Genomic DNA, 24,442 nt, shown 5'->3' with positions numbered 1-24,442 from the left:
CCCCCCCTTCATTGTGTTCTGTGTTTGAAGCTGCACTAAAGAGCCGACATTCAATATCCACCCAGACAGGTTTCCAATTCCAAAACAGCACGAATGGACATTTTTAAAATATATATATATATATATGCTAATGATCCCTGAGACATAGGGGTCACCGACCAGCATGCACTGGGGCACTTGTTTCATCTCACCACACCTCTCCAGATGATGGCCCTGATAAACAGGGACAAAGGGAGGCTCTGTGTTAAGCAGCACACTGTACCCGTCTATATCACCTGTGATGACAACGAGGCACCTCTCCTGTCCTGGCTGCTGTCCTACAGTAGTATCTGCCACTGTGCTACACTATTCCCTCGAGAGCCGAGAGCCGGCGGTTGCACGCGCACACACACGCTTCCTCCACATGCACAACCAAACCCAGAGTTTGAGTACGGGACCTGAGGCCTGGAGATTGTAGGAGCACACAGAGACAGAGGTAAGAGATGAGGCAGAGCTGAACGGAGCAGCAGAGGGCGGGGGGGCTGGGCAGGCCTGGGCTGTCAGACTGGAGGAAGCGCTGGTTTGCGGGCCTGCACGCAAATGGGAGAAGAGAGGCACCCGCAGGCTGCCTGAGGCAAAAGCCCGGGCCCTTCTGTTCTATCATTTAGGAGACAAGTCCTCCACTGATTCCCAATTAATATTTAACACTGCACAGACAACAAGGCCCTCCGCTGTCTGCACTACACCAGCAGCCAGGGAAGAGAGAGAGAGAGAGAGAGAGAGAGAGAGAGAGAGAGAGAGAGAGAGAGAGAGAGAGAGAGAGAGAGAGAGAGAGAGAGAGAGAGAGAGAGACACAAAGAGAGAGAGAGAGACACACACACAGAGAGTAAGAGACACAAAGAGAGAGAGAGAGAGAGAGTGCGAGAGAGAGAGAGTGCGAGAGAGCGAGAGAGGGACACAGAGAGAGTAAGAGACACAGAGAGAGAGAGAGAGTGAGACACGCACACAGAGAGAGAGTAAGAGACACACAGAGAGAGTAAGAGACACAGAGAGAGAGAGAGAGAGTAAGAGACACAGACAGAGAGAGAGAGAGAGAGACAGAGAGAGAGACAGAGAGAGAGAGAGAGAGAGAGAGAGAGAGAGAGAGAGAGAGAGAGAGAGAGAGAGAGAGAGAGAGAGAGAGAGAGAGAGAGAGAGAGAGAGAGCAAGAGGAGGGAGGGAGAGAGAAGAAGGGGAAAGAGAAAGGCCAAAGAGTTAGCGATAGAGAGAGAATAGGGGGAAGAGAGAAGTTAAGGGGAGAAGAAGAGAAAGGCCAAAGAGTTAGGAGAGCGATAGAGAGAGAAGAAGGGGGAAGAGAAAGGCCAAAGAGTTAGGAGAGCGATAGAGAGAGAAGAAGGGGGAAGAGAAAGGCCAAAGAGTTAGGAGAGCGATAGAGAGAGAAGAAGGGGAAGAGAAAGGCCAAAGAGTTAGGAGAGCGATAGAGAGAGAAGAAGGGGGAAGAGAAAGGCCAAAGAGTTAGGAGAGCGATAGAGAGAGAAGAAGGGGGAAGAGAAAGGCCAAAGAGTTAGGAGAGCGATAGAGAGAGAAGAAGGGGGAAGAGAAAGGCCAAAGAGTTAAGATAGAGAGGAAGAAGGGGAAAGAGAAAGGCCAAAGAGTTAGGAGAGCGATAGAGAGAGAAGAAGGGGAAAGAGAAAGGCCAAAGAGTTAGAGAGCGATAGAGAGAGAAGAAGGGGGAAGAGAAAGGCCAAAGAGTTAAGAAGAGGAAGAAGGGGGAAGAGAAAGGCCAAAGAGTTAGGAGAGCGATAGAGAGAGAAGAAGGGGGAAGAGAAAGGCCAAAGAGTTAGGAGAGCGATAGAGAGAGAAGAGAAAGAGAAAGGCCAAAGAAGAAGGGGAAAGAGAAAGGCCAAAGAGTTAGTTAGAGAGAAGAAGGGGAAGAGAAAGGCCAAAGAGTTAGAGAGCGATAGAGAGAGAGAAGAAGGGGAAAGAGAAAGGCCAAAGAGTTAGGAGAGCGATAGAGAGAGAAGAAGGGGGAAGAGAAAGGCCAAAGAGTTAGGAGAGCGATAGAGAGAGAAGAAGGGGAAAGAGAAAGGCCAAAGAGTTAGGAGAGCGATAGAGAGAGAAGAAGGGGAAAGAGAAAGGCCAAAGAGTTAGGAGAGCGATAGAGAGAGAAGAAGGGGAAAGAGAAAGGCCAAAGAGTTAGAGAGCGATAGAGAGAGAAGAAGGGGGAAGAGAAAGAAAGAGAGGATAAAGAGAAGAAGGGGAAAGGCCAAGAAGGGGGAAGAGAAAGTAGGGGGAGAGCCAAAGAGTTAGAGAGAGAAGAAGGGGGAAAGAGAAAGGCCAAAGAGTTAGGAGAGAGAGAAGAAGGGGGAAGAGAAAGGCCAAAGAGTTAGGAGAGCGATAGAGAGAGAAGAAGGGGGAAGAGAAAGGCCAAAGAGTTAGGAGAGCGATAGAGAGAGAAGAAGGGGGAAGAGCCGAAACAGACCGACAGAGAGAAACCAGCAGTAAAGATTACAGCTTTTCAGAAAAGAAACACACTCCATTGACTCAAATCACTGTCCAATATGGATGGATACTGTGGTCTGGATATATGAGTAAGGAATTTCATTGGGATGTGTGGTTAGAATGATTCCTTTTAGCCCTCAGGGATCCCCAGAGCAGAGGTGACAGTCAGGGTCAGCAAGAACACTCCATCCATGTCACACATCTGACAGTTACTGAACACTGCTCTAGGCCTAATAGCTTGGATGGCCGACCCTCTGACAGTTACTGAACACTGCTCTAGGCCTAATAGCTTGGATGGCTGACCCTCTGACACAGTTACTGAACACTGCTCTAGGCCTAATAGCTTGGATGGCCGACCCTCTGACACAGTTACTGAACACTGCTCTAGGCCTAATAGCTTGGATGGCCGACCCTCTGACAGTTACTGAACACTGCTCTAGGTCTAATAGCTCGGATGGCCGACCCTCTGACACAGTTACTGAACACTGCTCTAGGTCTAATAGCTTGGATGGCCGACCCTCTGACAGCTACTGAACACTGCTCTAGATCTAATAGCTCGGATGGCCGACCCTCTGACACAGTTACTGAACACTGCTCTAGGTCTAATAGCTCGGATGGCCGACCCTCTGACACAGTTACTGAACACTGCTCTAGGTCTAATAGCTGGGATGGCCGACGCTCTGACACAGTTACTGAACACTGCTCTAGGTCTAATAGCTCGGATGGCCGACCCTCTGACACAGTTACTGAACACTGCTCTAGGTCTAATAGCTCGGATGGCCGACCCTCTGACACAGTTACTGAACACTGCTCTAGGTCTAATAGCTCGGATGGCCGACCCTCTGACACAGTTACTGAACACTGCTCTAGGTCTAATAGCTTGGATGGCCGACCCTCTGACAGTTACTGAACGCTGCTCTAGGTCTAATAGCTTGGATGGCCGACCCTCTGACACAGTTACTGAACACTGCTCTAGGTCTAATAGCTTGGATGGCCGACCCTCTGACACAGTTTTTATTATTAATTCATTTTTTCACCTTTATTTAACCAGGTAGGCCAGTTGAGAACAAGTTCTCATTTACAACAACGACCTGGCCAAGATAGAGCAAAGCAGTGCGACACAAACAACACAGAGTTACACATGGAATAAACAAACGTACACACGCACGTACATGCATATACAACACAGTTAATATGGGCCACACTAATTCAAGTTAAAGGTTCTTTAGAAGCCATGCTTTTAGCATTGTGCTGTGGCCAACATTCGCTGAAGTGTTTTCACAGTCCATCCCTCTCCTCTCTCCATCCCTCTCGTCATCCCTCTCCATCTTCTCAGTCCAACCCTCTCTGTCCAACCCTCTCCTCCCTCTCCATCTTCTCAGTCCAACCCTCTCTGTCCAACCCTCTCCTCCCACAGTCCATCCCTCTCCTCTCTCCATCCCTCTCGTCATCCCTCTCCATCTTCTCAGTCCAACCCTCTCTGTCCAACCCTCTCCTCCCTCTCCATCTTCTCAGTCCAACCCTCTCTGTCCAACCCTCTCCTCCCTCTCCTCTCACAGTCCATCCCTCTCCTCTCTCCATCCCTCTCGTCATCCCTCTCCATCTTCTCAGTCCAACCCTCTCCGTCCAACCCTCTCCATCTTCTCAGTCCAACCCTCTCTCAGTCCAACCCTCTCCTCTCTCAGTCCAACCCTCTCCTCTATCAGTCCAACCCTTTCCTCGCTCTCCATCTTCTCAGTCCAACCCTTTCCTCTCTCTCCATCTTCTCAGTCCAACCCTTTCCTCTCTCGTCATCCCTCTCCTCTCAGTCCAACCCTCTCCTCTCTCTCCATCTTCTCAGTCCAACCCTTTCCCCTCTCTCCATCTTCTCAGTCCAACCCTTTTCTCTCTCAGTCCAACCCTCTCCTCTCTCTCCATCTTCTCAGTCCAACCCTCTCCATCTTCTCAGTCCAACCCTCTCCATCTTCTCAGTCCAACCCTCTCCTCTCTCTCCATCTTCTCAGTCCAACCCTTTCCTCTCTCTCCATCTTCTCAGTCCAACCCTTTCAGTCATCCTTAACTGGACTGAATGGACAGAGGCCAGGGGAAAACTGTCTCAGTCACCATAGGCAGTGCTGGATATGGAAAGCAACTGTAAAATTATCCATCCGAAAGATGGCGTCGTTAGTAAGAGCACTACGACATTGTTTATGAAGAAAGAGTCCTAATCTTGGCAGTGACAACAGAATCTCACAGCCCCCATGACACCAATGTGCAACACCTCCACAGCATCCTACGCCCCAGCCCACTGAGGGCTCAGCTCAGGAGATGGCGGGGGCTACCATGTCATTTCCTGTGGGACAGCAGGGGCCGTGGACACTCCTTCCCCTATTAGTAATATGGTGCCACTGTCATGCACCTGTGATGCCCAAATGCCAGCTAGCTGGGAGGGGGTTTGGCTTGGAACGGGAGCCTACAGTATGTTTCTAAACCGAGTCCCACCGTGGCCAAAACTAGAGCGGTGGCCTGCCTCCCAGAGCCTAACTGCACTATGCAGTAACAATACTCCACACCCCCACCCACACGCCACCTCCTTGCCCCATTAACAGACGGCAGAGGGCAGAGCAAAGAGGCATGGCACTGTGGGATGCGGCCCGCCGGAAATGATCATCTGAGTGCCAGCGCTGAGATACCCTCCACCATCCTGGCGCAACAGAGTGCCAGTGAGCATGAGACAGGCTGCTAGTGCTTGTACTGTTTGCTCAGACTGTGCCTGTCCTCAAAACCATGCTCAGGTCTGGGTTCAAATAGTCTTTGTTTTCTTCTTTAAAAAAAAAGCCTTCCTTCAGTGCCAAATTAGGGCGGGTTTGAACTTTTGGGACGATTCCATTGGTTCCATGGTGCCAAGCAAGCTCAATCAATTGTAGGTAACGTTGTTACCTCGTGAAAACAAATTGGTGCATTTAAAAATGTTTAAAAAAAATATGGGTGGCTGTTGTAGAGATACACTTAGGGATACTGAGAAGAGTGTGTATATCAGGGAGTGTGGGCAGGGGGTGGAGCATGGAATCCTTGGCTGTCAATCACCTCTCATTTTGAAATAAAATCCTTCTGACCTCTCTCTATCTCTGTTCTCTGGCTAAAGCGGAATAAGTGGAATAATGACGGCGGCAGGCTGGCCTTGTGCACGGAGTCTGTGGAATTCCAAACAGGGGATGGAAAAGAGAGGCAGTTCAATCAGTGGGGAAAGGTCAAGTGCATGCAGATTCTCCCCTGGTCCACCACTGCTTCTCTCTCTCTCTTATACCCTCCCTTTCTCTCTCCTCCACTCTGCATTTCCACTCCAATCCTCTATCCCTCCGGGCTCAAAGGCAATCAGGGAAAAGGTTTGCTATTTCTGCTGCCACTCGTGACCACATTTAAATATTCTACAGAAAACCTTTCCCTTTTTCTCCCCACTTAACAGGTCGTGGAGGTACAGTACTTCAATTGGATATTGAAGGGTAATTCTACTGTCATGTCTACCTCTGGCTCAAACACGAGAGCGAGAGAGCGAGAGCGAGAGAAAGAGCGAGAGACTGGAAATCATTATCTGGAACATAGGCTGTGTCCATATAGGACACTACTTTTTGACCAGGGCGCACAGAATATCAGCATATAAAAAGAATGACTAGAACTGACATTCCCATTCTTTTATTTCTTGTTCCACTCATTCTCCATGCACCTCCCCGATTGGCTTCCAAAGGCCTGCTGGATGATGATGTCAGCATGCCTTCTGGACATTGGGTTTAGAGCCAGGGCCTGCTGTTGGCTGGAGGCATGACAGGGAGACACAGATTGAACCTGAAGTCTGATCCAATCACAGGACAGAGCCCGAGAGGTCTGATCCAATCACGGGGCAGACACAGGAGCGGCTGTGACATGTGCGGTCTAACAAGGGAAGGACCTACGGCGGTCCGACCGGGGAAAAGAAGAACCCACCAACGTACAGAACCCATTCTGACAGGCCTGTCACAAACACACCATATGGATAGCCACGAGCGTCATCATCACTCCTGCTTATCTTGCCAACATTAAACCCACCATACAAGAAAACAAATGACGTTACAGAGAATAAAATGGCCTGGACACATTCTTACATTCTTGTCAAATTGTAGACTGAAATCATGTAGGTGAAATGCTGTAGAGATTACAGTACAGTGGCTTCTGTCTGGGGCTAGAAAGAGGTGCTATGGAAGGGCTGCTGCGTGCTGCTGTGCTGCCCAGCCCTCTTAGAGCTACTAACTCAAACCTCAGAACCCTTCTCTGTCCACACCTCCCTATCTAGGGAGAGGCCAGTTCCACGGGGGCTGAAGGCTGAGGAAGTGAGAGGGGGACTGAGGTCAGTGGCATCCTTCTCCCCGAAAGGCCCAGGGCCTTCCCTCGCTCTCCTCTGACTGGGCTTCCCTCTCTGGGGAACTGCTTGACAAGAGACCCTGACTCCACCGCCGTCTCCTCCCCTACCTCCATCTAGGGCAGCGTATACATTAGCTGCAGACAGGCATGATGGGGGGTTGGACGCTACAAATGTCACCTACAAAGGGAGATTTAATAAAAAATGACAGGGCCTGGCGCAGGGAGTGTGCAGCCACATACTCTGGGAATTTGGGGATGCTGAAAGCAAGTGCCTATGATTTATAATTTAAGTAATGCCTCCACACTCCTTTTAATTCAACGATGCCAAGGGAAGCCAGCCCCCCCCCCCCCCAAAAAACATCTGCAATCTGTAAATTAAAAAAACTTTAAAAAACTTGAATTGTTGTGTCTCTTTATGTCATTGTCCTCCGGTGGTTGGCTAGCTAAAATTGTCCCTTTCCTGAATTAGCCATGGATGGAGATAGGGATTTAGACTTGTGGTTTTACTTAGTTCTCCGTACGATTAAATTATTATAACGGAGATTCTGATCCAACCATAAATTCATACATTGTTGTGCCTCTGGCCTGAGAAGATTAAAGTTCAATATGTAGCTAGATGTAGTAGGCTAATGTTAACTAGCTGGCCTAGTGCATCGTTACCCATGAACATAAATTAGGCTAGCGAGCAAGCATTTTAGCCAGGTAGCCTAGGACAACAAAAACTAAAAGTGTGTACTATATGACAGAGATGTGTGACGAGTAGGTGTTCCAATACACTACATGACCAAAAGTATCTTAGTTGTCACTGTATAGGTGATTTGATGATGTTGATGTTGAAAAGGTGCTGGAATAGTGGAGGCAGCTCCTGTTTTCTTTGCGACTTGCGGTAAATCTCCGTGGTTCTAAATCAATAGTTGTTTAGTAGTCCGAAAATGTCTGAAGCATTAACTTGCTTTACCGTGCTGTAGTAGGTCATGTACAGTTGAAGTCGTACATTTACCTACACCTTAGCCAAATACATTTAAACTCAGTTTCACAAATTCCTGACACTTAATCCTAGTAAATATTCCCTGTTTTAGGACAGTTAGGATTACAACTTTATTTTAAGAATGTGAAATGTCAGAATAAAAGTAGAGAGAATGATTTATTTCTGCTTTTATTTATTTCATCACATTCCCAGTGGGTCAAACGTTTACATACTAGCTTGTAATAGGTAGCATTGTTTTTACTTTTTTTTTTTTTTTTTTTTACATGGGTCAAACGTTTCAGGTAGCCTTCCACAAGCTTCCCACAATAAGTTGGGTGACTATTGGCCCATTCCTCCTGACAGAGCTGGTGTAACTGAGTCAGGTTTGTAGGCCTCCTTGCTCGCACACGCTTTTTCAGTTCAGCCCACACATTGTCTATAGGATTGTGGTCAGGGCTTTGTGATGGCCACTCCAATACCTTGACTTTGTTGTCCTTAAGCCATTTTGCCACAACTTTGGAAGTATGCTTGGGGTCATTGTCCATTTGGAAGACCCATTTGCGACCAATCTTTAACTTCCTGACTGATGTCTTGAGATGTTGCTTCAATATATCCACATAATTGTCCTCCTCATGATGCCATCTATTTTGTGAAGTGCACCAGTCCCTCCTGCAGCAAAGCACCCCCACAACATGATGCTGCCACCCCCGTGCTTCATGGTTGGGATGGTGTTCTTCGGCTTGCAAGCCTCCCCCTTTTTCCTCCAAACATAACAATGGTCATTATGGCCAAAGAGTTCTATTTTTGTTTCATCAGACCAGAGGACATTTCTACAAAAAGTACGATCTTTGTCCCCATGTGCAGTTGCAAACTGTAGTCTGGCTTTTTATGGCGGTTTTGGAGCAGTGGCTTCTTCCTTGCTGAGGGGCCTTTCAGGTTATGTCGATATAGGACTTGTTTTACTGTGGATATAGATAATGTTGTACCTGTTTCCTCCAGCATCTTCACAAGGTCCTTTGCTGTTGTTCTGGGATTGATTTGCACTTTTCGCACCAAAGTGCGTTCATCTCTAGGAGACAGAACGTGTCTCCTTCCTGAGCAGTATGATGGCTGCGTGGTCCCATGGTGTTTATACTTGCATACTATTATTTGTAGAGATGAACGTGGTACCTTCAGGCATTTGGAAATTGATCCCAGGATGAACCAGACTTGTGGAGGTCTACAATTCCTTTTCTGAGGTCTTGGCTGATTTCTTTTGATTTTCCCATGATGTCAAGCAAAGAGGCAATGAGTTTGAAGGTAGGCCTTGAAATACATCCACAGGTACACCTCCAAATGACTCAAATGATGTCAATAAGCCCATCAGAAGCTTCTAAAGCCATGACATAATTTTCTGGAATTTTCCAAGCTGTTTAAAGTCAACAAAGTCACTAAAGTCAACTTAGTGTATGTAAACTTCTGACCCACTGGAATTGTGATATAAGTGAAATAATCTGTCTGTAAACAATTGTAGGAAAAATTACTTAGAAAGTAAATGAAGTAGATGTCCTAACCGACTTGCCAAAATCATAGTTTGTTAACAAGAAATTTGTGGAGTGGTTGAAAAACGAGTTGTAATGACTACAACCTAAGTGTATGTAAACTTCCGACTTCAACTGTAACTGCTTTCTTGTGGACTTCACCGGACAGATGTTGCTCTCTGGTTTTATTATAAACAAAGGTGGGGTTGAATTTATCTTGTCACCGTGTCTTCTTATTGTCTTTGCCACCGTTATATGTATATAGGCCTAGGCTAAGGATATGAACTTATAGGTTATATTGCAAACAACGCAACTGTCAAAACACATTTTTCCTGGCTTGGCTTCCTCAGTGATATTACCTACACACTGGTATTTTTAAGCCCCCCCCCTCCCTCCTCCTCCTCCCCGCCGTTTCTCCCGCTAAGCTCTGTGCTCTCAGGGGAAATTGATTGTCTGGCAAGCCGATCTGAATGCTTTCCGCCAGTTAAGTCCTTTTTTATTGAGGGTATGAGGTATTTTTAATGGGAGTCACGTCAATGAACTGTGCAGCCCCTCTGCATTTACATGCAGGGGGTTCTAATACCCCTGCTGCCCCCCCTACCCACCACCGCTTTCCTAAGCACCCACCCTCCTCACTGCTTTTGTGCAAAGGACAGAAGATGCAAATGGGAGAGCAGCTCCCCTCTCCTGTCACTGCCAGGTAACAATCTCCCTCACACCCTCTTTCTCTCTGTGAGCGGTTGGAATCGTTCAGGCTAGGCAGACAGGCAGCAGCGTTCTACTGAGAGCCCGGGTCAGCTTACCCCACAACGCCACCTCCTCGTCCCTCATCTCTAACTGGGCCACGGGTGATCGATTGACGATGACCTAGCTTTGCACGAGGGAGCTCAGTGTGTGCCCACGTTCCCCCGGCCAAAGCCGACATCTGCCCCTCCGAACCCCTTTTGAGCCTGGCTGAACAATCCCCTCTCTCATTGAGGGGCAACGGCTATAGAGTACAGTACAATTCTGAAATCCAACACACAGTCTCACCTTCGCCGGGACAGAAAGGAGGCCAGTCTTCTCAAATACACTCATTATAAACCTCAATGCGGCCACGGTGGTAATCTTTCAATCAACGGATTTAACAGGTGGACAGAGAGACAGAGAGCGAGAGAAGGGGGGACAAGGAGAAACTGTTCTTTTTATCTATTGATTCTAACTCCGACTCCCACTGGCTGCTCTTCAATAAGAGGCCCGGGGAGGAAGTGGGCTAATTCTGTCCAAATTGGAAGGAATCGATTAAGACGGCCATTCGAGGCCGACCTCTTTTGTCCTCGCACTCTTCATTTCTCCCCTCTTAATCACTTTCTCATTCACTCAACTGGACGGGCTTCACTCCACTATAGGTCTGCTCCATCCTCATGGAACCAGGAAACACTAACGTAAGGTCTGAACAACCATGTCCTCTCTTTACCTCTCCCTCTTTTGATAATTGACGCAAACAGGGGAAGGACATTGTTGAAAGCTAATTGGCCTGTCAGACCCAGGTTAGTATTTCATTTCTTGCCCTACAGCCAATCAGGGGCGTCGATAGCTTGGTAGAGCGAGGAAGGGGAGCAGGCACTGCTATCCCCATTAAAGGAGTAACATGTAACCTTTTAGCCATAATATTTGTGGGGGTTTTTTTTTACTTGAGAAAGCTGAGTATCGCTTTACAACCTTATCGTACTTAAAAAAAACATGTGTTACAAGTTGTCAATCTTGCAAACATGAATCAATCATGCAACAGTGAAAGGTGTACACAAGCTGGCCAGAACAATAAAGCTATTTTATTGTGGCATGCGGAAGTCAGAAAAGTATGTTTCCTTTACTACTAGTGATAATGCTATTGAAAAGTAGGGCTATTAGCAGGTGAAATTGTTACATGTACAATAGTTCCTTTAAGCTTCCCTAGGCTGAGGTAGAAATTGCTAGGTTAGTGTGCTCCTTCTCTACTTCCCCTTTAAATCGGCTTGTGAGGTACTAGGACCGCCACGCAAACATAGAACGTTCCCAGAGTATTTAGTGCCCTATAAGCGTAACAGCCCGCCACACACACACAAACAGGACAGTTTTGTTCCACTAAAGGGTTAATCCTGAGGCTTCAGGGAATTTCGGCAGAAATTCACCTTCTAGTGGGAATACGGCAGCTTTCTTTAATCCTTAGCTGGTCCAAACTAGTTTCTAGTTTCTTTCCCCTCCCGTTTTATATAACTTCCCATGGACATACAGTGTTTCATGTGAGGGAAGTTGGAGGCTTGTGTTCTGGGCTCAAACAGAGCAGCTGTGGTGCTTTACAGCCAGCCCACCGTGCCGCAGAGGCAGGGGCCAGACACTGTAAATGTTTACACACCCCGAGGGTCCCCGAGGGTCACCCAGGGCAAGGGAGGCACATTAAACACTAACACTGTTCAAACGCGGCGTTGCCAGGACTGCACAGTCAGCACAGCTAAACAGTCCCTCTCTTCACAATGAGGAACAACACGGCGACCCCAAAGACTCACTTCACCACATCAAATACAGTGCCTTGACTTTTTCCACATTTGTTGTGTTACAGAGTGAAATTAAAATGGATTCAATTGAGATTGTGTGTCACTGATCTACACACAATATCCCATAATGTCAAAGTGGAGTAAAAATTTGCTTAACAAGATACATAATAAGTGGAATAGACTCACTCTGCATGCAATAATAGTGGTTAACATGATTTTTGAATGACTACCCCATCTCTGTACCCCCACATAGAAGGTACACAAAGACCAGGGACGTTATCCAAAGTTTCACAAAGCAGGGCACCTATTGGTAGATGGGTGAGGGAAAAAAAGCAGACACTGACTATCCCTTTGAGCATGCTGGAGTTATTAACTACACTTTGGATGGTGTACCACTACGCCCACTCACTAAAAAGATACAAGCGTCCTTCCTAACTCAGCTGCTGGAGAGGAAGGAAACCGCTCAGGGATTTCACCATGAGGCCAATGGTGACTTTAAAACAGTTATAGAGTTTACTGGCTGTGATAAGAGAAAACTGAGGATGGATCAACAACATTGTAGTTACTCCACAATACTAACCTAAATGACAAAGTGAAAAGAAGAAAGCCTGTCCAGAATACAATTATTCCAAAACATGCATCCTGTTTTCAACAAGGCACTAAAGTAATACTGCAAAAAAAATGTGGTAAAGAAATTAACTTTTTGCCCTGAATACAAAGCATTGTTTGGGGCAAATCCAACATATCACTGAGTAACACTCTTCATATTTTCAATCATGGTGGTGGCTGCATCATGTTATAGGTATGCTTGTCATCGGCATGGACTAAGGAGTTTTTTGGGGATACAAAAAAAACTGGTTCAGTCTGCTTTCCAACAGACACTGGAAACAAATTCATCTTTCAGCAGGAAAATTACAAACATACACTGGGGTTGCTTACCAAGACGATATTGAAATGTTCCCAAGTGGCCTAGTTACAGTTTGCTCCTTGAAAATATATGGCAAGACTTGAAAATGCCTGTCTAGCAATGATCAAGAACCAACTTGACAGAGCTTTAATTTTTTAAGAATAAATGGGAAAATATTGTACAATCCAGGTATGTAAAGCTCTTAGACACTTACCAAAAAACTCTCATAGCTGTAATCATTGCCAAAGAGGTTGAATACTTGTCTAATCAAGATGTGTTTTGTTTTACATAATCGTATAATTTTTCCTTCCAGTATGACATTAGAATATTGTGTGTAGATCATTGACAAAAAAGGACAAATAAATCCATTTTAATCTCACTTTCTAACCTAACAAAATGTGTCAAAAGTGGGGCTAACCCTATTTAGTCGACTGGTCGAGTTATTCATTGTCTTTTGTTTGGAGTGCTCCTGTCACTCTTGAGTAAGGGCACGCACCTTGTTTATGCATAGAAGTACAGTCGGCCTAGGCTGCCTGGCCTGCGCGCAAATGTAGGCCTATAAATGTGCCCATTTGGGGATCTGATACTATTTCTGATTGACTTAACTCACCATCACTGTGGAGCTTCTCAAAAGTAATTGTTTTATTATAATCAAACAGCAAGTAAACAATGTCTATTTGACCTCCATTGAGAATGACAATAGTTCATTTGAAAAATATTTCCAGGGCTCTCCCTTTCTATATCCACTCAGCATGAAAGGAGAAAAAAATGCCATGCTCTGATCCGGTGGAAACGTCATAAAATAGGCCTATCTGATTATTTCTTATACCGTGCACAAATAGCAGACAGCTGTGGCTGTCTGTCCGGAGTTTAATGGCGCAGGAAACTCTGAGGGCCCAGAATATTTGATACAATGTTTCAAGTTTGCTAACAAGATTTTGGATCAAATTAATTGTTGATACAATGTTTCAAGTTCCTTGCAGACAGGCCATGCGTAGCCAATGTGATTTATAGGATATTTATCTTTAAATCGGGATATTTTCTACCTGCAGGCTGCAATGTTTTTACTTGTTGGCTTAAGGTAGGCTATTTGTACATATTGGCAATGGCAATAGAAGTTACTTTTAGATTTGTATCATTTTCATTTAGATATCATTTTGATTAACCACATGACATTGATTTGTAGATATTTAGACTTTATTATAAATGAAATGAAACTGTTCCACGAAAATGTGCATATGAAAATCATAACTGGCATGCAGAACAACAGAAATGGTACGATAACATGGCACTCCAAATGGAAAAGGTTTCAGACTGCTGGTGTAGCCTATTACCAGCAACTTCAGGAGAGTAACGGCAGAATCTGCTAAGGCCAGTAGCAACGGGCAGCGGAGGGGGGGGGGGTGACGACATTTCCCCCCTTCTGGTTAGGCTATATTGATCTCTGGCTCCCTCTTTAGTAATTTGTGTTTCTTAATTTTTCATTGAAGTGCATAAAGCTCAGTAGCCTACATATAGTTGAATTTATTCAAACAGTGTGTCTATATATGGAAAAATACACATTTAACATTTCGACCAATCGATTGGTTGAAAGAACAGACGACTCTCGGTCACCAAAATTTTCATTAGTCGGGGACAGCCCTGGTAAAAAGTCAAGAGGTGTGAATACTTTCTAAAGGCACTGTACATTTGGAAACAACAAATAATGTCAACCTAACAAAACCCTTGGCCTTTCTTATATTTCCTTGTCGTGGACTTACATTTTCGGCTGAGTGCTTGAGGCGGCTCCAGGGCCTTGCTAGCACACAGGGGGTGCTGGGAGGATGGGATGGGAGGGTTCTGCCTCCTCTGCAGGCAGGCCAGCATGGTGGGGGGGGTGGGGAGACAACTACAGCCGGAGGACTGCCAAGGCCAACCTGGGGGAGAAAGAGAACGAGAGAAGGGAATGAAGAAAGAATGTGAGAAAAGCATCAGAACAGAAGAAGCTAAACTTCACAGGCATGGAAGTCTGTGAAGCTCAGTAGCAGGCTGGGACAAGGGCTGGTTCGATGCCGCCTACAACTGCCTGTCTTCTTAGGAACTCTGTAACAATGATAAACATGTACCTGCCCTGTGCTGGGGGCAGAAGAGTTCAAACAGGTTCGAGGAAGGAGGGTCCAAACTGACGCTTTCAAACATGGCATCTGCTCTAGCGTGACTTCTGTCTATTAGATACACCTCTTTCTAACTAACACAAAGTGCCTTCAGAAAGTATTCACACCCCTTAACTTGTTCCACATTTTGTTGTGTTACAGCCTGAATTTAAAATGTATTAAATAGAGGGTTTTTTGTCACTGGCCCACACACAATACCACATAATGTCAAAGTAGAATAACGTTTTTGATTTTTTTTGGACTAATTAATAAAAAATGAAAATCTGTAATGTCTTCAGTCAATACAGAGCATTCGGAATTTATTCAGACCCTTTGACTTTTTCCACATTTTGTATCGTTACAGCCGTATTCTAAAACGTATTATATAGTTTTTTTCCCTCATCAATCTACACACAATACCTCATAATGACAAAGCAAAAACAGGTTTTTAGACATTTTTGCACATTTATTAAAAATACAAAACGGAACTATCACCAGTGGTAAAGTATCAATTGTGATACTTGAGTAAAAGTATAGATACCTTAATAGAAAATGACTCAAGTAAAAGTAAAAGTCAGAGTAAAATACTACTTGAGTAAAAGTCTAAAAGTATTTGGCTCTAAATATACTTAAGTATCAAAAGTAAAAGTATAAATCATTTCAAATTCCTTAAAATGCACATATAGCCAGGGGGAACACTCATTTACAAATGATGCATTTGTGTTAGTAAGTTTGCCAGATCAGAGGCAGTAGGGATGACCACGTGTTATCTTGATAAGTGCATGAATTGGACCATTTTCCTGTCAGCTTAGCAATCAAAACATAACGAGTACTTTTGGGTGTCAGGGGAAAATGTATGGAGTAAAAACTACATTATTTTCTTTAGGAATGTAGTGAAGTAAATGTTGTCAAAAAAATAAATAGTAAAGTAAAGTGCAGATACCCAATAAAACTACTTAAGTAGTACTTTGAAGTATTTATACTTACGGACTTTACATCACTGAATAGAACATTTACATAAGCATTCAGACTCTTTACTCAGTACTTTGTTTAAGCACCTTTGGCAGCGATTACAGCCTCGAGTCTTCTTGGGTATGACGCTACAAGCTTGGCACACCGGTATTTGGGGAGTTTCTCCAATTCTTCTCTGCGGATCATCTCAAGCTCTGTCACGTTTGATGGGGAGCGTCGATGCACATCTAGTTTCAGGTCTCTCCAGACATGTTTGATTGGGTTCAAGTCCAAGCTCTGGCTGGGCCACTCAAGGACATTCAGAGACTTGTCCTGAAGCCACACCTATGTTGTCTTGGCTATGTGCTTAAGGTCATTTTCCTGTTGGAAGGTGAACCGTCGCCCCAGTCTGAGGTCCTGAGTGCTTATGCAAACTCCAAAGCGGCTGTCATGTGCCTTTTACTGAGGATTGGCTTCAGTCTGGCCACTCTACCATAAAGGCCTGATTGGTAGAGTGCTGCAGAGATGGTTGTCCTTCTGGAAGGTTCTCCCATTTCCACAGAGGAACTCTGGAGCTCTGTCAGAGTGACCATCAAGTTCTTGGTCACCTCCCTGATCAAGGCCCTTCTCCCCCGATTGCTCAGTTTGGCCGGACGGTCAGCTCTAGGGAGAGTCTTGGTGGTTCCAAACTTCGTCTAAAGAATGATGGAGGCTACTGTGTTCTTGGGGACCTTCAATGTTGCAGAAATGTTTTTGTACCCTTCCCCATATCTGCTCCTTGACACAATCCTTTCTCAGAGCTCTACGGACAATTCCTTCGTCCTCATGGCTTGGTTTTTGCCTTGACATGCACTGTCAACTGTGGGAGCTTTCCAAATAATGTCCAATCAATTGAATTTACCACAGGTGGACTCCAATCAAGTTATAGAAACAACTTTTTCCTCTGTAATGAATACGCTATTGTCCGGTTGGAATATTATTGAAGATTCATTATAAAAAGACCCTAAGGATTGATTGTGAACATCGTTTGACATGTTTCTACAAACCTTAATGGAACTCTTGACTTTTCGTCTGGATTTTGCACTTCGTCTGGATCTTGCCTTTGGAATAGTGAACTAAACGCGCAAACAAAACGGTGGTATTTGGACATACATATGGACATAATCGAACAAAACAAACATTTCTTGTGGAAGTGGGAGTCCTGGGAGTGCATTCAGACAAAGATCAGCAAAGGTAAGTGAAGATTTATAATTCTATTTATGACTTTTGTTGACTCCACAACTTGGCGGGTAACTGTATGGCTTGCTTTTGTGGCTGAACGTTGTTCTCAGATTATTGAATATTGTGCTTTTGCCGTAAAGCTTTTTTGAAATCTGACACAGCGGTTGCATTAAGAACAAGTTTATCTTTAATTCTATGTAAAACATGTATCTTTCATCAAAGTTTATGATGAGTATTTCTGTTATTTGATGTGGCTCTCTGCAATTTCTACGGATGTTTTGGAGGCATTTCTGAACATGGCGCCAATGTAAACTGAGGTTTTTGGATATAAATATGAACTTGATCGAACAAAACATACATGTATTGTGTAACATTGAGTCCTGGGAGTGTCATCTGATGAAGATCGTCAAAGGTTAGTGATTCATTTTATTTATATTTCTGCTTTTTGGGACACCTCTCTGGTTGTAAAATGGCTGAATGCTTTCTGTGACTAGTTGCTGACCTAACATAATGGTATGTTCTGCTTTCGCCGAAAAGCATTTTTTAAATCAGACACTGTGGTTGGATTAACGAGAAGTGCATCTTTAAAATGGTGCAAAATACTTGTATGGGTTGAGGAATTTTAATTATGGGATTTCTGTTGTTTTGAATTTGGGGCCCTGCAATTCCACTGGCTGTTGGGGAGGTGGGACGCTAGCGTACCGAACGACCCCAGAGAGGTTAAGGACTGGGGAGTTTTTCAGGATAAAAAATAAACGCAAAGGAGCTAAGCACAGGCAAAATCCTAGAGAAAAACCTGGTTCAGTCTGCTTTCCACCATACACTGGGAGATGAATTCCCAGGACAATAACAGCACAGTAACCGATTGTCAGCAGGACAATAACATAAAACACAAGGCCAAATCTACACTGGAGATGCTTACTCAGAAGACAGTGAATGTTCCGGAGTGGCCAAGTTACGGTTTTGACTAAAATCTACTTCAAAATCTTTGGTAAGACCGGAAAATGGTTGTCTAGCAATGATCAACAACCATTTTGACAGAGCTTGAAGAATTTTGAAAAGAATAAATGGGCAAATGTTGCACAATCCAGGTGTGGGAAGCTCTTAGAGACTTACCCAGAAAGACAGCTGTAATCGCTGCCAAAGTTGATTCTAAAGTGTATTGACTCAGGGGTGTGAATACTTACGTAAATGAGATATTTCTGCATTTCATTTTCAATACATTTGCTAGAATTTCCAAAAACAAGTGTTCCCTTTGTCATTATGTGTATTGTGTGTGGACGGGTGAGAATTATTATTATTTTTATTCGATTTTGAATTCAGGCTGTAAAACAACAAAATGTGGAATAAGTCAAGGGGTATGAATACTTTCTGAAGGCACTGTACAGTACATACACACACATCTGTGCCATGGTGATTGATAGCATTATCTCTGGACAGCAAAAAAATGGTAATGTTGAGAAACAGCAGTCTGTCTGTAGCAACTTAACATGCGGCCGCTCTCGGAAACTGTCAGCAAAGGCCTGGGGGACCAAGATGTGTGTGTGTGTGTGTTTGTGTGTGTGTGTGTGTGTGTGTGTGTTTGTGTGTGAACAGGCAAATGGGTGGGGAGGGGGAGTGCCAACCCTGCATCAGGGCCAGTGACGGCACTAATCAATCTCCCCGTAGGCTATAAATCTCCAGCTCTATGACCATAAAGACCCAAATGCCTCACAGAATGTAAGTTATTGTGTGTATAAACTCTATCGCCTCATTCGTTGTAGACTAAACACAATGTAAAAACAGTAGATCAGAACCTCAAACTATAAGTAAGTCTATAATGTTTAAAGCATGTGTCTGTGTGCATCTATTTCCATACCCCATTTAAAAGGGACTTCAATTTTTTGTCTTGCCAATTCACCCTCTGAATGGCATACACACAATCCATGTTTCAATTGTCTCAAGGCTTAAAAATGATTCTCTAACCGGTCTCCTCCCCTTCATCTACAATGATTAGAATTGGATTTAAAAACTGGTCGTGATTGGGAGTGCCATAGACAGGTGCACAATTGGCCCAGTGTCGTCCGGGTTAGGGTTTGACCGGGGTAGGCCGTGATTGTAAATAAGAATTTGTTCTTAACTGACTTGACTAGTTAAATACAGGTTAAATAAATCAAATTAAAAGTTACAACAATATGGATCAGAGCTTTCACCTGGGTTCACCTGGTCATTCTATGTCCTGTGTATATATATATATGTTTTTTAGTTTATACATTTTCAGGATGAAAAAAACACTTTCAGTGTAACCTTAAAACGACTAAAACTCAGATATAAAGTACATAAAAAATATAATGGACCTACATTTTTTTTATAACATAATCTTTGAGAATTTACAATCACCAAAAGAAAAGCTAAACAGTCAGGGAGAATTGAAAACTCCAAAAACACTTAATTTAGCAGCATTGATTTAGGTATTATGTTTAAGAAAAATAACATAGCTTTAGCCCATGGCAAAATGCATAGAATTTCAGCAAATTAGCTTTAAAACTGCAACACTTTCTGTCAGCTGTGTGTCAAAATGGGTAGAATTTCAGGAAATTATCTTTGAACTGCAAAAAATGTAGCTTCACCGCCAAGATAAATAAAGCCTCTAAATCTTTTTTAGAAACAGTACCAGTCAAAAGTTTGGACACACCTTCTCATTCAAGGGTTTTTCTTAATTTTTTAGATTGGCGAATAGTAAAGACATCAAAACTATGAAATAACACATATGGAATCATGTAGTAACCAAATCAAAATGTATTTTGTATTTGAGATTCTTCAAAGTAGCCACCCTTTGCCTTGATGACAGCTTGCAGGCGCCCGACCTGCCACGAGGAGTCACTAGAGCGTGATGAGCCCCCCGGCCAAACGCTCCCCTAACCTGGGCGGCACTGGGACAATTGTGCGCCGACCCATAGGGCTCCCGGTCACTTCCGGCTGTGACACAGCTTGGGATCGAACCCCAGGCTGTAGTGGCGCCTTAGCACTGGGATGCAGTGCCTTTGACCGCCATGCCACTCTAAAATGTTCTCTAGAATTCATCCGCTCCGATTGGCCGACCTCGCTGATTGCCATGCCCACCATCTAAGCCCCTTTTTGATGGACAAAAAGCCCTGGCGTTCATGCATAGTCAAAGAAGACCTATTGATTGCAGTATGTGCATGCACGCACATGCCAGGTGCCCCTGAAAAGCCTACTAGTGTGTGCAGTGCCATTTCCCCTCTCTCTCACACACACACACACACACACACACAGCGAGGCAGGCCTGGCCCAAACACACAGGCACTTTGAGCTCATTACTGGCCATTCACAGGCTAAAAGCCTCTCTCTGTGTCCTCTCAGCCCATTTATTAAAGGTCCATTGCAGCCGTTTTCATCTCAATATCAAATCATTTCTGGTAACAATTAAGTTAGCACCGTGCATGCCCCGCCCACCTGAGGATGTATTTTTCAGCAATCTATTTCCTGTGTTTGAGTGGTGCAAAATCCACTTGTCACTCAAATCTCGCTGGATTGATATAGCTGTCACTTTACTCCTGTGGCTCTTTTTTGAGTCTCCAGTCTCCTCGGAGGCGTGGCTTCATATCCCACCGCTGCCACCAAATGTGAACTAGGTAACGTGGAGATGTGGTCTTAAGGGTAGATATTCAGGAGGCTTTTTGAATAGTCCATCTGTGCACGTTCTACAGACTGTCAGTAACATTTCAATTAACTATAAACTAACTCTAGCTCTGATCCTTATCCTAACCCTAAACTTAAGCCTTACCCTAATCCTAGCCCCAACTCTAACCCTTACCTTAACCGTACCCTTATCAAGCAGTTGCTTATCAACAGATCGCCAGATGCTTATGAACAGATAGTATGACCATCAACTACAGATGGACTATCCAAATAAAGTGTGACTGAAGGTCTGGTGCAAAGGTGTCCATATTTATCCACAGTGTTCAATAGTGATAGCTGGCAAAGATATTCACAACACATACGAGTAGACAATAGACTTACATCTCAAACAAAATTACAAACCGCAATAGCTATTACAGGTTAGGAGTGTACCTGGCTCAAACAGACTCCCAGACTCTAAATTCTAAAGCAGAACTGAATTTCTCTCCAAAACGAGCCCCCATATACTGTATACCCAAGGAAAATACCAACATGTATGGCAACATGACACCAACATCTGGCTAATACCGATGTATTAGCTGTATTAATAGGTTTGGTAATCAAGCCTACTACTGTTGTGTCGTCAGCAATCATCAAGTTTGCAGACGACACAACAGTAGTAGGCTTGATTACCAACGATGACGAGACAGCCTACAGGGAGGTGAGGGCTCTGGGAGAGTGGTGGGGGTGCAGTGGAGAAGGTTTCAAGTTCCTTGGTGTACACATCACTGACAAACTGAAATGGACCACCCACACAGACAGTGTGGTGAAGAAGGTGCAACAGAGCCTCTTCAACCTCAGGAAGCTAAAGAAATGTGGCTTGTCACCTAAAACCCTCACAAACTTTTACAGATGCACAATTGAAAGCATCCTGTCGAGCTGTATCACCACCTGGTACGGCAACTGCACTGCCCGTAACGGCAAGGCTCTCCAGAGATGGGTGCGATCTGCCCAACGCATTAGCGGGGGCAAACATACTGACTCGACTCTAGCCACTTTAATAATGGAAAAATTGATGTAATAAATGTATCACTAGCCACTTTAAACAATGCCACTTTATATAATGTTTACATACCCTACATTACTCATCTCATATGTATATACTGTTTTCTATACTATTCTACAGTATCTCATTCACTTAATAATGCTTACATATCTTGCATTACTCATGTCATATGTATATACTGTATTCTATTCTATCTTAGTCCGGTCCACTCTGACATCGCTCATCCATATGTATATAGTCTTAATTAATTCCTACTTAGATTTGTGTGTTTTGTGTATATGTTATGTAATTTGTTAAATATTACTGCACTGTCGGAGCTAGAAGCACAAGCATATTGTGTCCGAAACAGACATGAGCACTTCCATGTACACTGAATCATTAATGACAAATTCTGGGGTTTATGTCAAACAGTTTTGCTATAGGTCAGTCTTCTGTGATGTATGCAAAGTGTAATATTGTAATAAACTATATCTGGCATGGTACAGGTGTCTTCTTTTCTTTTAAGCCCATAACCATGCGTGTGAGGTGTATACTTTTGTTTCAAAGTAGATTAGTTTAACTCTACCAAGAATCACTCTGTGACCCTGATTTAGCCCACTGCAGTAAAATGTTAAATTGGGCACACGTTAAACAACATCATGAACGGTTACATGAATGGAACCAGTCAATGGCGTCCGGCAACCTAGTAGCATATAGTGGTGCGCGCGATCCTAGCGCACAACCCAAATGACAGACACACGGAACTCCAACAATTCGGGAAGTATGAACAAAGAAAAGCATTAACATGCCGAAATAAACCGTTTCTATCTCGTGGTGTTATGATGATTCTGTGCACCGAAACAAAGTTTCATCCTTGAGTATGCTTAGAGACGGGTAAATAACCGCATGCATGCGTGGGAAGGAATATATTGTAATGAAACAGCTGGGAGCAGGTCTTGAACCCTCGACCTTCGAGCCCGAGGTCCGGCGCGCTATCGACTGTTCCGCAAAAGCATGCTCATGCGGTGTGGTGGCTCACGCTCTTTCTGCAATTTCAGGTGAAAACTCAAGTCTAAAATATAATAAAAATGTCTATACATTTCATCTGTTTCAAAAACAATGCTCTGCTGTTAGTATTTTTACTGTATGAATGTTCTGTTTACACTGCCCAACTGTTGGGCAGGTGTCGTGCGCGACCTACAGAGGTAGCGTTGGAGCCCCGAGAAATATTCATTACAGTTATGTCTCTGGAGAATAGATATTAATTCTCATCAATGAGAATGAACCCTCGGATTATAGGAGGCGCGTCCCCCTGCACTCAGGGGTCTGTCTGCCTAGACAAGCATCCAACCAGGTTGGGAGAGCAACCTCAGGAAAGGGCCTTGTACGCTCCAAAAGTGGAAGCCATTGTAAAGGAGTAGTGTGCATGTGTGTTTGCGACCGTCTGTCTGTCTGTTTGTGCGTGCAGCCCTGGTGATGCCCCTCCCCCTTCCACCAGAGCAGGTCAGGTCTGGGAGCCTGGTGGCGGGCTGACTGGTAGTGGGCGTGCTTGGTGAACAGGGCGGGGCTTGGGCCTAATTGAATAGTGACCCACCGGCTCACTGTGGGACGCCCCATGCAGCGCTTTTAACAAGATGCTGTGTCTCCCCTGTTAATAAACCCAAACAAGTTAATCCAATCGACACACTCAAATCCCTTTCTTTTTTCTTTAACAAGGCACTGCCTCTACCCCGCTGATCCCCCAGCTCCCCCTCGTGAATAGCGGGAGAATGAAAGGCCCCATTACCATTAGGAATGGCTGGCAGTAAACTCCCCTGCCCTTTAACTTTCCTCCACGCACAGCACTATACACGCACGCACACACACTAGTCTACGGTGGATAGGGCACACAACAGAAGAGCTACAGACCCCAATTTGGACACACAAACACAAAGGGAAAGGATCCCATAGATCGCAGACACACACACACTGCACCAGCACGCACACACAAGTATAAACAACACACACACATACAAATCCTGAGAGGACATTTGCTGACAGGCACGCAAGCTGGGACATTAAATAAGGCATTGTTAACCAACCCTCACAGCTCCACTAACAAGAGACACCGATTCCCTTGAACAATACAGGCCCCTAGACACAGTCTATACTCAACAGTCCTGCACAACCCAATACACCAGCAAAACAAAACTGGCCCAACAAAAGGCCATTGTGTGCTAAAGCCTACAGGAACTATTTGGTAGGTGACACATTATTGATATAACACGTATGGAGAATGGCCAGTGCAGTAGGATCCATTCACTTCACTTTTAGTAATCACGGTCATTCATAATACAGAATGGCAATACTTACAATACTTACGCCGACCAGTAAGGAGCCGGTCACCAAACAGCCTAGTTTGGTTGCCTAAATACCAGGGCCCAGTTTCCCAATAGTGATGGAACTTAGGCTTACGGGTGTTTTAATGATGCATCTTTCCCACAGCGGCCGAAAGGCGTAACGCGCGTTTCCCAAAACACGCAGAGAGAACCAAGTGCGTGGTTGGAGCATGCGTCGATACTGATAGGATCGAAAGAAAGGCCATGCTGCTCTCGGATCAGCTTTCTCAATTCAAATCTTACCTTAAGATTATAATTGTTTCACAATACTGAAGACGGATCAGCTCCTAGAGAGATATTATCACCTATGGCTGCACATATTGATGTGGCTT

At 44.5% G+C, this 24,442-nt stretch overlaps 1 protein-coding gene across 1 annotated transcript in view; it reads right to left on the bottom strand.

Moving 5' to 3' along the window:
• The window catches only part of fam222aa (family with sequence similarity 222 member Aa), a 78,996-nt gene that overhangs the window by 21,787 nt on the left and 32,767 nt on the right, over positions 1-24,442 (bottom strand). The window contains exon 2 of the mRNA XM_029677521.2: positions 14,523-14,678. Coding sequence (XP_029533381.1) covers positions 14,523-14,628 — 106 coding nt within the window. The 5' untranslated portion in view covers positions 14,629-14,678. The remainder of the gene's footprint in view (positions 1-14,522; positions 14,679-24,442) is intronic.

This window comes from Oncorhynchus nerka, linkage group LG13 (assembly GCF_034236695.1).
Source record: "Oncorhynchus nerka isolate Pitt River linkage group LG13, Oner_Uvic_2.0, whole genome shotgun sequence".
In the NCBI taxonomy this organism is placed as follows: domain Eukaryota; kingdom Metazoa; phylum Chordata; class Actinopteri; order Salmoniformes; family Salmonidae; genus Oncorhynchus; species Oncorhynchus nerka.
The sequence above is the reverse complement of the archived record's forward strand: the minus strand, read 5'-3'. Positions and strand labels throughout refer to the sequence as shown.